The 15,989-nt window shown below is 43.3% G+C and overlaps 1 protein-coding gene across 4 annotated transcripts in view; it reads right to left on the bottom strand.

The window, feature by feature from the left end:
* TP73 (tumor protein p73) overlaps positions 1-15,989 on the bottom strand; it is a 104,848-nt gene that overhangs the window by 25,468 nt on the left and 63,391 nt on the right. For all 4 annotated transcript variants that reach the window (XM_075329081.1, XM_075329082.1, XM_075329084.1 and 1 more), the window contains 2 exons: positions 3,961-4,147; positions 416-531 (listed from right to left, as the gene is read on the bottom strand). In XM_075329081.1, the coding sequence (XP_075185196.1) occupies positions 416-531; positions 3,961-4,147 (303 nt within the window). The remainder of the gene's footprint in view (positions 1-415; positions 532-3,960; positions 4,148-15,989) is intronic.

Genomic DNA, 15,989 nt, shown 5'->3' with positions numbered 1-15,989 from the left:
CTTCTCTGGCAGCCATAAATATAGTTCTCTTGCAGATTTGTGAGAGAAAGTCCTTTATTCTTTGCAGATAATCAAACGTCTGCTGTATAATTCAGTAGGAACCTTCATGGTTTATCTCCTGGAATAAATCTCTGTCCTGGTCATATTATGGTCACACGGGTGGCATTACAGAGCTCGTTCTTGTAACAAATCTATTATATATCCAGAATTGTAAGATTAAACAATGAAGGGTGCTATTCAAGGACAGCAAACAGAGATGTAGAAAATTCCAAGCAATTGTTACAGAAAATTTATTGGAAAATTGTAGAACTTTTTTTGATAACAAAACAAAGTATATATTATCTGAAACTGGAATGCCCCTTTAACTTAAGAAATGTATAGAAGTCACCAGACAAAGGCAGTGACTGAAAATTACCTGTGGCGGCTCATAAGGCACCATTACGCTTTGTCTACCGGTAACAGTGTCATCTACATATTGTGACAGATTATTTCCCTCCACACGGATTAGGTGGCTCGCTGGTGCAGCTTGGCCTGGAAAAAACAAACAAATATCAATTCACTCAGTAACCACAAGGCGGCACTGCAGAGACCAACTATCTTAACGAGGGATTAAACTTTTTCATTTTGGAAACATAGTTACTATGTAATCACTGATGACACATTGAGCTAAAAATGGTGCTGACGAGCCACACCTCGGAGATCAAAGACTTCACATCGGGGTTGTCCATTATTAGAAAAAGTGGTTTGCTGTTTCACATAACCGGATACTTTCGTGCCTATGTGTGTCGGGTGTTGCAGCTCGCTGCCATTAAAGCAAATATTTTTCAGAAAATAACAGACTGTATTTTCTGATCCTGGACAATTATGTAAATCATATTACAATAAACATTTTTCAACTTTGTTTTTGAGTGTCAATTAAGGCTACGTTCACATCACGATCGGGACGCACTTGTGGAGTTCTAACAAAGGTTCCATCTGAAGCAATTAAAAATGGGATTTTGATGGAACCCCCAAAGGAGCCATTACCACACTGAGTTTTGCACAAACTTCACCAACTGTCATGGTGGCATTGGACTCTGTTCAGATTGCAGATTCTGACACGCCACTCCATGGTTTCTCTGGTGTCCAGGATCAACACACGCAGACTCAAGTGTTAACCTGCTGTGTGCTGATTCAAATGCAAGCTAGAAAGAGTTCATCTCTGCTATTGTGCTTGCTCCTTTAATCACATGTTGTGGGGAGACCTATCACATCTGCTCCCCTCCTATTTATGTTGGTGGAATCCTTCTATCCATGCCAGCTATAGTATATTCTATGTTGGTCTGTGAGGTGTGGTGTCCCAGACTCTCCGGTGAAAGTTGTGCTTAAGTTGTGCCTATCACTTGGAGCAGTTGTGGAATTTACCTGTATTGTTTTGTACTTCCTTCTTGCTCTTGTTTTCCTCCTGAATCTCTTATTGTCTTATCCTCTGTATGTGTGCGTGCTGTGTGACAGAGTGTTGGTTTTCCCTTGTCTGTCTTTATCTGTGGTTTTCAACACACTCCTGTCCCGTCCCTCCCTGGGGGGAGGGTGGTGGAATCAGCTCAGGACTGGAAAGAGACTCAGGCCTCTCCACCATCAGGAGTATCCTTGAGATTAGGGATAGCATGGGGTCCCCTAGCTTGAGGGAAAGCTTAGGAGCCCCAGTTCCCCACTATCCCAAAGTCATCATGACAGATATGGGCTAAGATATGACATCATGTTATGATCGGTGGAGATCCCACCTCTATGACACTCACTAATATGCAGAATGAAGCGGATACCACATTGGTTTCCCCTCTGAGATTTCCCTGCTGTGTAGTGAACAGCGTTCCACCCATTATGCATGAATAAAGCTTAAAAGGAATATAGGTTGGACCCCTGCAGATCATATAGTGATGGTATTTGTTAGCGGTTTGCCATCTAATATATAACGCTGAATATGTGTGTGTGTGTGTGTGTGTGTGTGTGTATGTGTATGTGTGTGTGTATGTCCGGGATTGGCATCTGCACCGTCGCAGCTACAGTCACAAAATTTTGCACACTCACACTTCTGGACCCCAAGAGCGTCATAGGCTATATTTGGAGGGGAAATTTTAACCCCGCTCTTTACAGTTATTCACCAAAAAACCTGCCTCGATTAAAGCGAATGGAGCTGGGAGCCACAGTGCAGCCAGAACTTCAGAAGAATGCGCAGCCACGCCCTTATATGGAATGTTGGCGTGTCACAATGCAGCCAGGGAAAGAGACAGACACAGACAGGGAAAGAGACAGACACAGACAGGGTAAGAAACAGACATAGACAGGGTAAGAGACAGACACAAAGAGACAGACACAGACAAAGAAACAGACTGACAGGGAAAGAGACAGACAAGGAAAGAGAGGGAAAGTGACAGACAGGGAAAGTGACAGACAGGGAAATTGACAGACAGGGAAATTGACAGACAGGGAAAGTGACAGAGATAGACAGACGGGAAAGAGATAGATAGACAGACAGGGAAAGAGATTGAGACAGACGGAAAAAGAGACAGACAGGGAAAGACCTTGAGACAGACGGAGAAAGAGACAGAAAAGAGAGAGAGAGAGACAGAGAGATATATACAGAGGGGGAGACAGACATAGAATGGGAGAGAAACAGAGAGACAGTTACTATCCCAGGCAGCGCCGGGTGCTATGTTGTGAGGCGAAATTTTAACCCTGTGCGTTCCAATTTACCAAACAATTTTGCCCCTATCTACATAATGGGGAAAAAGTGAAACGAAAAGTGTTGGGGGCAAATTGACAGCTGCCAGATGTGAACAAGGGGGACTTAAAGAATGAGAGCGATGGCGCCAAAGAGTATATACCGTACAGTTGCTAAGGTGGGGCCCTGACATGGGATACTCACCACACTCGGGGATATGAACACGAACAACAAATGTACCACATAGGAAATACGGCAGCTGTCAGTCACATGACCTGTCTATTATGTGTATGTGTGAGCTAATATATACTGTCAGGGGGAGGGCTTTCTGTTGCCTGGAGATTTATCAGGCTGCCAATAGCAACCAATCACAGCTTAGCTTCTATTTTGCTACAGTTAATTAATCTGAGCTCTGATTGGTTAATATAGGCAACAATTTAATAATTACATTTCTATCTATTTGTTTTGTGGTTTGTGTGCAGAATACATTTTTGTTAATACATTCTAATTTATTAACAGCAGTTATTAACCCGGGCGAAGCCGGGCAGTACAGCTAGTCATTTTATAAAGTGAAAAATCCCTTTAGGAGTTACAAATTGTCAAATGAATGATGGAAGTTTTAGTATCACAGTAGTTGGGGATTCAGGGCTTTCAGACCACTTAACTAAATTGTACCTTTTGTGTCCCATAATAACAAACCCCATAAAGACGTACCCCAGGATCTCACTGCTGCCCACGGATGCACCATAGATTAGCACAGGATATGACGGATCGATTATTACAGAACACTAATGATCTTATAATTGAGAATGTGTCTTCCATACGGGTATCCGAGACGGTGATACATCTCTATCAATGTGTGAGACATGACAAGACAGTGCCGAGCTCCTGGCTCTGGGTTCTAAACGCTAATCTGTTTCGTGTTTCTCACAATCAATCATAAATTCTAAAATATTATGCAACAAAGAATCAAGTCCTCCACCCACTCATCAGGAGAAAATATGTATCCACATGTCACACAGCGCAGCTTCCCAGGTGTCCGCTGCCACACACAGTAGACACATCAGGGGATGAGATCAGTAGAGAGGGATTCAGTAGCACAAAACCCCCCAATGCCTAAAACCAAGGGGCCAGCAAAGCTGTGTGCAAGTACCCAAAACCCCCTGATCAGACCTCTTTGTTTCTGGAATTGTGGTGGTCCCACTCAAGGTCTCATACATCCCAATGAATGCTATTTATGAAATCAAGGTCCCCCTTACCATCATTAAAATCTCGTCCTAGCTCATGGTTGGGGCAGCGTTTTACAACCTCCGTCACATGTTCCGCTTTTTTGTAGACTGGCATGGCTCGAATTACTGTACCAGGAGGAGGTGGGCCGGATACTTTGATTTGGATTGGACATGTCTTCGCGATCTGGCAGTAGAGTTTCTTCAACAAAGGGGAATACTGAAAGACACAGAAAGCAGGCAATCAGAGATAGCAGTAATATAATGTAAGGTCGTCATCACACAGATTAATGCTCTGTAGACACATATTAGAATGACATGGCTCCCCTAGATGTTGGAGATGCCTGTGATTAATATTAAAGGGAACCGGTCACTGGGTTTTTCCCATATAACCTGCGGCCACTACCAGTGGGCTCTTATATACAGCATTCTAAAATACTGTATATAAGAGCCCAGGCCGCTCTGTAGAACGTAGAAAACACTTTAACAATACTCACCTAGGGGGTGGATTGATCCAATGGGTGTCACTGCTATCCAGTCCGGCGCCGCCTCCATCTTCTGCAATCTCTGTCTTCCTGCCCATCCCCGTGCATGACACGTCTGGCGTAATTCACAGTGAGGCCTCCATTGCGCTCTTGCGCAGGCGCACTTTGATCTGCCCTGCTGAGGCTAGCGCAAAGTACTTTAATATGCAGGCACGAGAAAAGGTGAAAGACCGCCCGCGCATGCGCACTACAGTACTTTGATCTTCCCTCGGCCGGGCAGATCAAAGTGCGCATACGCAGGAGCGCAATGGATGCCTCTGTGTGTATGACATAGGACACGCCATGCACACGGGGCTGGGCAGGAGGATGGAGATCGCAGAAGATGGAGGAGGTGACTTACCAAAAACAGCGACGCCCATCGGACCGGACTGCCTCGCAGGTGAGTATTATAAAACTATATTTTACGTTCTACACAGCGGCCTGGGCTCTTATATACAGTATTCTAGAATGCAGTATATAAGACCTCCCTGGTGGTGGCCGCAGCTTATAGGGGCCAAATCTGGGGACAGGTTCCATTTAAAAAAACATCAACATGTTTCAGCGTTTCAACCAGATTTACCCTGATAAAATCTAATTGATAAATTGGTGCCTATGAGTTCAAAATCAGACTACACATAGTTTGTTTGTAGTCTGTAACCATGGAGACAGACCGCTCTGCAGAGCAGCTGTGTACATAAGCTGGTAGGATATTTGTTAAACAAACACTATTAACTTAATTTTTTTACTTTATATTGCTTGAAACAATTGGATGCAGGAATAGAGATTAATAAATTAATTAAAGAAGAGTCTCCCCAATACTTCCCCAGGTTTAGTTCGTTTTTTTAGCCGGAATGTTGTGTTCTGGTGTTTTTTTACTCGTTCCTTACAGTTTTACGATGTATCTGAATTGCTGAGAACTGTATATGAATATTATATTTCAATAAAGATTATCAGTGACGGGTCAGGACATGTACTTTAGTCTTATAGATGATCCCAAATATTCACCTGGAGCAGAGACATTGCCTGGTTCCATCACTCACATCCTGCCAGGGCAAGTCTGAAGAAACTGGATATTAATGATGCACAAAGGACATAAACGGCCCCTATACTGTTCATGTAATGTATATAGAGGACTCAGACATTAGTCTAAAAGAGAAATTTTATCTTCAGTTTTATATGCAGACGTCATTTTACGGCTCCTAATACTTATCCTGTATTGAGTGTGTGTGACATCATCTATTATACTCCAGTCACATCCAAAGCTGCACTCAGGATTCTGCTGGCTGTGACTAGGTTCACATTAGTGCATCCGCTGGACGTATGAGCCCAAATTGTATTCAAAGGCATATGGCAGCATATTCATAGACGAAAATGGGCAATATGTAATTTAAAAAAAAATGTTCTTTTAACTACGTTTTGTCAGGTTGCTGTTTATACTACATTTTTTTTTGGACGCACAAAAAAACATAATTGACAACATTTTTTGGGTACAAAAAAAGACACCCATATAAAAGATATTTTTTTCTCCATTATTCTCACAGGGAGACATATTGGAATGTATAGCAGTATGTTTCAATACCTCTAAAATGTATAAGTTTTCCTGTCTAGCATTAACAGCTAGGTTAGAATACAACAAAAAACGATATGATTCAGATACAGTATATGTACTGACATAGCATCCATTGTGGATGATTTATTATTTTATGTACAGTGCTATTAATTCCATACCGCTTTATATACGTGATCATCACTGTCCCCATTGGAGCTCACAATCTAAATTCCCAATCAGTATGCCTTTGGAGTGTGGGAGGAAACCGGAGAACCCGGTGGAAACCCACGCAAACACGGGGAGAACGTATAAACTCCTTACAGATATTGTCCTTGGTGGGATTTGAACCCAGGACCCCTGCGCTACAGGACTGCAGTGCTAACCACTGAGCCACCATACAGTGCTAACCTCTGAGTCACCATACAGTAATAACCTCTGAGTCACCATGCTGGCTTTGCACTTTTATATGCATAGGACGAGATTAAATGACATCTAAGCATCAGATCAGTGTCTCTGCGGGGGGAGCGGGTCAAAAATATCACAATAAGGCCCTGTTCACACAACTGATTTTCTCTTTTGTGCTGTCTCTGGTTTTTACAAATAGAACACACACCCATTATAGTCTATAGTTCTATAGGGTTGTTCACATATTGAAAACAAGAGGACCAGAGCAATATATGCAAAACTAACCAATTTTATTAGAATATCACAAACAGACACAAGGTGAAAATTAAAATCAACCACAGGAGAGTGGAGGAGGGGGGAGGAGATAGTAAATAATTGATAGGAAAACAGGTTTCCTAACAGTATATGTGCAAAAGATTAGACCCAGAAATCCTCAAAAATGAGGAAAGTAGAGATATTTCATTACAAAGTAAATATTCAATTTAACGGAGTGTGCAACTGGGAACAGGTCTTAGAAAAATAACATAAATAATGGAACAAGGAAAAAATGTTTACCTAAAGTGCTGGTGCAGAGAAGTAAAGATCAGGAATGTTCCTAAACCATCAGAAACCTCCCATGTGGATCAGAGGACCCCCAACGTGCATTTCGCTAGGGTTTTCACGCTTCTTCAGGGAGGAAAATCCTACAGGGTTGTTCACATGTCTAGTTTTCATTTGCTTGCAAAAAAAAATAAATGGAGACATCCATTTTGATCTTACTTATTAATCATATTCTGAGTTCTAGGGAAAGCTTGAGAAACCTCCATGAAGTTTTTTTGTATAGGAGAAAAACTGATACTGCAGTATTTGCTTATGACATCTTTTTCAGGCAGATTTCGATGCAGAGAGCACCTGAAAAAGCTTCCATAAAATGCTCAAAAGAAAGAACATAGCTACCGTATTCCACGTATAAAGGACTTGCTGTTCATAGGTTCAGGCTTTTGAGCATCTTTAATCCTCGTGAGGGTTGTAAAAAGGCCAAGCAGTTAATAGAAGTGACCTGATCGTTATTCTGGCAGTTTCTGCTCACAGGACGCTCAGTACGTTACAATTCAAGTCAATAGAAAAGCTCAAAAGGCGCCTGGACATCCTCTGAAGCAGTTTACCATTGTTTTTGATAAAAAAAATAAATAAATAATGTATTAGTGCCGTTTCACACATCCGGTATTTTGCCAGATTACCTGATCCTGCACACTCCAGTACAGTGTTAATACTGTACAATGGCATCGCGGTAAGCTCCGGTCACATGATCCGGTCACATGACAGCATGTGATCGGAGGTTGCCGCAGTGCCATTGTACTGTATTAGGCTATGTGCGCACGTTGCGTACAAGCCCTGCAGAAATTTCTGCAGCGATCTGAAGAGCACATGTGCGCTTTAGATCGCTGCAGAAATGTCCGTAGTGAGCGCCGATTCCATGCGCTCTGCCTGCAGCTCCTGCCATAGACAGAGCAGGAGCTGCCGGCAAAGCGCAGGAAAGAAGTGACATGTCACTTCTTTTTGCGCAGCGCTTCGGCAGTAGCCGAAGCGCTGCGCTCTTAGACGCCACGTGCGCACGGCCCCTGCACAATCTCCATAGACTGTGCAGGGGCCGCAGGACGCATGCAGTTACGCTGCGCTACAAAGCGCAGCGTAACTGCATGTTTTTACGCAACGTGCGCACATAGCCTTAGGCCTCTTTCACACGTCCGTGTCTCCGGTACGTGTTTGGTCCTTTTCCTCACGTACCGGAGACACGGGCACACGTAGACCCATTAAAATCAATGGGTGTGCGCTCACGTGCGTATTCTGCTATCGATTGTGTGTACGTGTGGAGCATACGTGTGTCCGTGTTCTCCACACGTCAACATGTCCGTTTTTCTCCGGCATCACGGGTGTCACATGGAACGCAAACGGACTACACGGAGGTGTTCCGTGTGACACGCACCGGAAAAAACACACGTGTCTGAGAAAAAAACCCAAAACCTTACTCACCTTCTCCAGCGCTGCTGTCTCTGCCGCTGCTGTCACTTGCTTCCGACCGCCGCTCATTATACTCATTGAATATTCACTTCACTGCAGCCGGAAGCAGCAGCAGCGAGGAGTCGGCAGGACCGGAGACTGAAGAACAGCACCACAGACAGCGACGCCAGGGACAGGTGAGCAGAAAGTTCCTGTTTTCCATGTGTTAACACGGATAACACACGGAGAACACACGTTTGCCATAAACACGGCACGCAGGGCAATACGCACCTCTGACACGTCCGTGAAAAACGTGCGTGATTTTCACGAACGTGTGAAAGAGGCCTTACGCTGTACTGGAGTGTGCCGGATCCGGTAATCCGGCTAAATGCCGGATGTGTGAAACAGCACTTAGCGGTTTCTTTATTTTTCAATCCTTTATAAATAAAAGTATCAAAAACATCACAGAAACTCTGGAGGCCAACATCAGCAGAAAAACGCTCAAGAAATTACCAAAAACAACACAAAAGACACTTAGCAAAGAAAATACCAGAGCTTCAAAAATTCAGCGGGATCATCTAGAGTTTAAAAGATGTTGTGAGCACAAACTGTCATTGAAAAAGCTTGTGAAACATCCAGCAGTTTGGGCGTTTGTTGTTTTTTTTTGCATAGGAGAAAAACTGATATAAGGTTATGTTCACACTGAGGTTTTTTTCCAGTAGTTTTTGAACTCCTCATGGATTTTAGAGTTTCTGCCTAAAAACGGCTGAAAAAAACCTCAGCTAAAAATATTATTCCCAATATATATCTTAATAGCCATTATAAATAAATAATAGTCATAGCACACATGATAGCTAAAAAAATTAACAACATAAATGCACCTATATTAATATGACAAACATGTCTATCTTTTTGATACACTACACCCCCATCACCATCTGCAGTTTCCCGTGTTTTTGCTGTGGGGTTTTTTGCTGCTGTTATGCCACAATTTTGTTGCAGTTTTGCACTTTCTACATGGGTGAAAAACCAGTGAAAATCATTGACCTGCTCATTCTTTCAAAAACACAGCAAAAACCAAGATGGTTGACAAAACTGTCAGGAAAAAAACTGCAGGTGTTTCATTTGTGTGTGCATGAGATTTATGGATAGTCCCAGGCTTTGCTGGGAAGGTGAAAGTGAGTTTTATTAGCATGAATTTGCATAAATCCAAGGCAAAAATCATGCTCAAAAATGCAGCAAAAATGCCATGTGTGAACGGCCTTCCACAGTTTTTACCTTTTTTTTTCAACCACATAAATAAATGAGAAAATGCAAAACTGCAGCAAAATTGAGACAAAAAAAACACGGAAAAACCAAAGGTTATTTCCTGGAAAAAGATGAGGTTTTGCTGCAAAAAAAACCTGACTGAAAAGGCAAACTGCTGCATTTTTTGAAAAAAGCAGCATGTCAATTATTTCAGCTTTTTCACTGTTTTTTTTTTACTATTTAAAGAAATGAGAGTGAAAAAACGCAGCTGCCTTTTTGTTGGTTTATTGCTGAATTAAACTGACTTTATTTATTTATTTTGCCAAAAATACAGCAAAAAAAGACCGAAAAAACGCAGCAAAAAATGCAACTTCTTTACTGCCAAGATATCAGGTTTTCCTGCCAAAAACACAGCAAAAATACCTTGTGTGAACATAGCCTTAATGTGTCTTATCAGATAGAGAGTCATGCTGCGGTGTGCAGGAGAGAAGCTGGTATACGGTAAACTGTCCTCCTTTTCAGCCCTCTTCTCCATTATTTTTTGTAATTTGTTTTTTAAGGGGGAGGCGATTTTCTATTTCTTCCACACTTACCGCAGTGGGATATGATAATATGATTCTTAAAGGGGTTGTCCATTACTTTTACATTAATGGCCTGTTCTTAGAATAGGTCATCAATGTCTGATTGACCAGGGTCCGACACCCTGCCCTGTTTTCGGTGCCAGCAGCTGCAGGCGGCCGGAAATGCTCAGTTTCAGAGCTGATCCATACACCTTATAGTGGCTACAGCCAGGTACTGCATCCCTACATCCCATCTCCAATTCAGATCAATAGGAGGCAGATGTGCAGTACCCGGCCACGGCCGCTATCAGAAGACGGGGCATCTCCGGAACCTAGCATTTCCGACCACAGGCTACTGCCGGCACTGGCAACAGGTAATCGTCGGGGCTGTTGTGTGTCAATCCCCACCCGATCTGACATTGATGACCCATCCTAATTATAGACCATCAATGTAAAAGTAGTGGACAACCCCTTTAATAATTGCAAAGACCAATTACTATCCCACTTGTTTGGGATATTGATCCTATTTTGAGACTATTTTTTAGCATTAAATTGGGAATAAGATTTTGATATGACACAATATAAACTATGTTTTATCCTAGAAGTTCTCTTCTGCCACTTTGGATGTTTAGACGTCACCATCCACATGCAAAGATCCTGAAAATATTGAATACAAACACTAGGGCCCCAATTCATCATTTGTGTCCTGTTAAAGTCATTTTCCCTTTTTGTTTGTTTTAGCAATTTGGTCATTTTTTTTGTGCCAAACTCTTTAAAATGGCTCATGAATTTGGTGCAAAACAAAAAACGGGGGTGGGGGTGTGTTTGCAACTTTTTCGTGCAAAAGGTCACAAATCTTATAAATAGTCCTACATTTTTCTAAAAGAGGTGCCAACTTAAAAACTGCAGAAGAAACTTTTACTAAAGGCAGGAATTGGACTGAGGTGTAGAAAAAAAAAATGTGAAGACGTCGCATTTCGTGAATTTGTCTACAAAAATTGGATAAAACAAAAGTTATCAAGGAGAAAGAAATAAAAGAAAGCTTAAAAAAAAAAAAATGGGTCAAAATGTAGAGAATATGGCACACTTACTAAAGCAATTAAAAAAAAATTCAGAAAACTGGAGAAATAACAGAAATGAAGTATAAAGGAATGTTGGCAAATGTATTATACGTTGAGTAGGTAAATCACAATGCGTCTCTTATCTGCAGTGTTACATAAGGAATGTAAAGTGACTGTATATCATTTCTTGTGATATCATTGTGCACACAAGAATAATAAACTGCTACATATGTCACATGTTGCTGCAGGTACCTTCTGTATTTCTCCTTTTTTCCTGCAGCTATCATTCTCTTTCCTGTCTGTGAGGCACATCTCATGTAATAGCAGCTAATTGACAGTAATTGACCATTAGCCTCTGCAGTGTCATCCTGGCCCGGGGCCCTGGAGTTAACAGCTGGACGGACACTTTATCTGAGATCTGCAGACATTGTAGATGAATTATCCGAGCTTTATTTCCAAAACACGTTTCTCTGTTGGATGTGACTAGAGAAATCCAGACAACACAACAACATCCGATACCAGCCGCAGGATGACAGGAGGGAAGAATCACGAGAAGTGCTGGGAAAATTCACAAAAGACAATTCTATTTCTGGCATCTGATAATCTGGAAATTCCAATATTATGATGCTGGATTACAGAATTGCAAGAAGTCTAAAATATCTGATGCTCATTTTTATAATGCTAAATTAAAGGACTTTATATTACATTGGATAATTAATGGCTAATATGTGCAAGTTTAAAGGGTAAACATCATTTTATTTTTCCACTAGCAGTAGCACCCGGCGTTGCCCAGGATAGTATCTGTCTCTCTGTTTCTCTCCCAGTCTCTGTCTCTCTCTATCTCTTCGTCTGTCTGTCTCTTTCCCTGTCTGTCTCTCTCTCTTTCCCTGTCTGTCTCTTTCCCTGTGACTGTCTCTTTCCCTGTGTCTGTCTGTTTCCCTGTGTCTGTCTCTTTCCCTGTCTCTTTCCCTGTCTGTCTCTTTCCCTGTCTGCCTGTCTCTTTCCCTGTCTTTCTCCTTCCCTGTCTCTTTCCCTGTCTGTCTCTTTCTCTGGCTTCATTGTGAGATGCCAACATTCCATTTAAGCGTGACTGCGCATTCTTCTGCAGTTCTGGCTGCATTGTGGCTCCCACCTCCATTGACTTTAATGAAGGCAGTTTTTTGGGGGAATAACTGTAAAGCGCAGAGTTACAATTTCCCCTCAAAACATAGTCTATGACGTTCCTTGAGTCAAATGGAGTGTCTGTGCTAAATTTTGTGATTGTACATGCGACAGTGCGAATTCCTTTAGCGGACACACACACACACACACACACTTACATACATACATACAGCTTTATATAATAGATGAATCGATAATACACATGGAAATAAGAAACTCTGTAAGAGCTGATGGTTGGTGTTCATAAAGTTGTATGGAGAACTGGAGCTGTAATTTTAGGAGAAATGTATCATTTCTGTATCTGTCTATGGCTCCTCCCTTCTCCTCCTCTATCTCCATAGAATCTTATGAGCACTAACTGTCATCTATTTCAGTAATGGAAAAATCCATCTTTACTGAATACAGATGTCACCCATGAATTGACAATTAACCCAGGATGAGATAGAAGCAGATTTTTATGATAAGATATATTACAAAGTTTCTTATTTTAATGTATATTTGATAAAGTAAATAAAAGGTAATATGATATTTACTGTTTAAAAGGAACCTGTCAGCAGATTTGGGGCTTATAAGCTGCGGCCACCACCACTGAGCTCTTATATACAGCATTCTAACATACTGTATATAAGAGTCCAGGCCGCTGTGGAGAATGTAAAAATGACTTCATAATACTTACCTAAACTGGTCGATGCGGTGGAGTTGAGTCATATGGGCGTCTTTGTTCTCCGATGCCAGTGCCTCCTCTTTCGGCCATCTTTCTCATCCTTCTTCTGAAGGACGCGTCCTACGTCATCCACAGTCGCCGGCATTGAGGTCCTGTGCAGGGACCAGCAAGTGTGTATGACGTAGCACGCGTCATGCACCAGGCTTCAGAAGGAAGACGAAGATGGCCGAAAGAGGAGGCGCCGCACCCGGAGAACAGAGACACCCATATGACCCAATTCCACAGCAGCGACCATTTAGGTAAGCATTAAAAAGGGATTTTTACGTTCTACACAGCAGCCTGGGCTCTTATATATATGGCGCCCCGGAGTAAATCAGGGTGCAACAGGGTACTGCATCCTTATCCAGGGTGCAGAGCCTACCCCCCCATGGTTCCAGGTTCTTAAGAAGCCGATGTCAGTACCATCAGCACCACAAATCCCAATCAACACCTCACATCACAACCTGTCAGACACACCAATGGGTTGGTCTAGCTGGAATAGGGCCACCCACCTAGGGGTCAGGCAGACTCGTGAGGGGGAAGTGAGTCAGTTTTGAGTTGACAGTCGAGTAGTAGAGGAGAGAGGAGTAAGAGCCCTCAAGGAGAGAGGGGCTGGGGAGAGTGAGCTACCGGGGAGCTAGACCATGGTTGGGTCGCAGACGCTGGTCCGGGACCGGAGGAGTCGGGGACCGGTGGCAGTGACATTGGAAACGGTGCAACATACATAGTCTAGGAGGACTATCAGCATCGGATAACCCAAAAGAAACTGACCGGTACCGAACACGAGGGGGTACAGGACCCTATGTCAGGAGCCGATTCAACATCCTGGTAATTAACCTGCAGAGAAAGGAGACCTTCAGGGACCTTTCCACAGAGCTCAGAGATTAGGGGCATCAGCACAACGCGGGGGACAGGGTTTTCCAGCCACAAGCAGCCCACTGAAGTCCCAAGTGCCAGCTCCCAAGAGCACAACTACACTTTATGAGGGTAGCGGGGCCCTAACCGCTTCAAGCCGAGGGGCCAGAGACAAACACTAAAAATTGTGCACGGAGGTGGGCTCCGGGACCATCCAGTGACACCAGTGGGAGCGGACACCTGGATGGGGCTCCCCTATAGCAACTGTGACATACAGAAAACTTGGTTTATCTGCAGTATGTGTGTCTGCTTTGTAATCCTCATCCTGCACCATGAGTACCCACAGTGAGTACCTTACTCCCCCTACACCCTGCGCTCCCAACTAATCATCACTACCAACATCCCTGAGCCCGGGGCCATCCCTACCCGTGGAGGAACTAACATCAGGTTGCTTCATCCCATCTGCCCCGGTACCCCCTACAGCAGCGGCGGTACTCCCATTACGGCAACCCACAGGTTGCGTCACAAACTTATCCCCTGTAAATACCCCCCTTTTTCAGGATACAAGTGTCCGCCAAGCCGGGTCCAGGCCCCTCGAGCCACCAGGATCCCGGATCCGAGCAACCCGACCAACACCGGGGCGGTACATATACAGCATGTTAGAATTCTGTATATAAGAGCCCAATGGTGGTGGCCGCAGCTTATAGTCCCCAAATCTGGTGACAGGTTCCCTTTAAAGGATATATAATTGCCATTTAGGCCTTTGGTAAAGCTGAAAGAAGCCATAAGACTGGAGCTACATGGCGATTTTTGCTGCAACACAGGTCACATGGGCAAATCTTGCTATCTGTCCCCACTAAATCTCAGTGCAATACAAGTAAATGGGGTTGCATTGCAACCTCAAAGCACTGCGTCAAGCAAATTGAAAAAAAAAAAATAAGGCAAAAAGAGAATGAGGGAATGCTGCATTCCCCTATACAGCCTGTCTATATATGTTGCGTATATCCCCCTGAACCCACCTTCCACATTGGATCTAGGTCTGATAAGGGCCCTTACTGGCCACAGGTCTCCCTGTTTCATTATTACCAGATGACATATAACCTATTCCAAGTTTTTCAAAGCAGGAGCGCCATTTTGCCACGTCGGCAATTTGATTCCATCTCCCTTTACCAGAACATACAGTGCCTACAAGTAGTATTCAACCCCCTGCAGATTTAGCAGGTTTACACATTCGGAATTAACTTGGCATTGTGACATTTGGACTGTAGATCAGCCTGGAAGTGTGAAATGCACTGCAGCAAAAAAGAATGTTATTTCTTTTTTTATTTTGTTTTTAAATTGTGAAAAGTTTATTCAAAGGGTCATTTATTATTCAACCCCTCAAACCACAAGAATTCTGTTTGGTTCCCCTAAAGTATTAAGAAGTATTTCAGGCACAAAGAACAATGAGCTTCACATGTTTGGATTAATTATCTCTTTTTCCAGCCTTTTCTGACTAATTAAGACCCTCCCCAAACTTGTGAACAGCACTCATACTTGGTCAACATGGGAAAGACAAAGGAGCATTCCAAGGTCATCAGAGACAAGATCGTGGAGGGTCACAAGGCTGGCAAGGGGTACAAAACCCTTTCCAAGGCATTGGGCCTACCTGTCTCCACTGTTGGGAGCATCATCCGGAAGTGGAAGGCTTATGGAACTACTGTTAGCCTTCCACGGCCTGGACAGCCTTTGAAAGTTTCCACCCGTGCCGAGGCCAGGCTTGTCCGAAGAGTCAAGGCTAACCCAAGGACAACAAGGAAGGAGCTCCGGGAAGATCTCATGGCAGTGGGGACATTGGTTTCAGTCAATACCATAAGTAACGTACTCCACCGCAATGGTCTGCGTTCCAGATGAGCCCTTAAGGTACCTTTACTTTCAAAGCATCATGTCAAGGCTCGTCTACAGTTTGCTCATGATCACTTGGAGGACTCTGAGACAGACTGGTTCAAGGTTCTCTGGTCTGATGAGACCAAGATC

The sequence above is a fragment of the Anomaloglossus baeobatrachus genome, chromosome 11, assembly GCF_048569485.1.
Source record: "Anomaloglossus baeobatrachus isolate aAnoBae1 chromosome 11, aAnoBae1.hap1, whole genome shotgun sequence".
NCBI lineage: Eukaryota > Metazoa > Chordata > Amphibia > Anura > Aromobatidae > Anomaloglossus > Anomaloglossus baeobatrachus.
The sequence above is the reverse complement of the archived record's forward strand: the minus strand, read 5'-3'. Positions and strand labels throughout refer to the sequence as shown.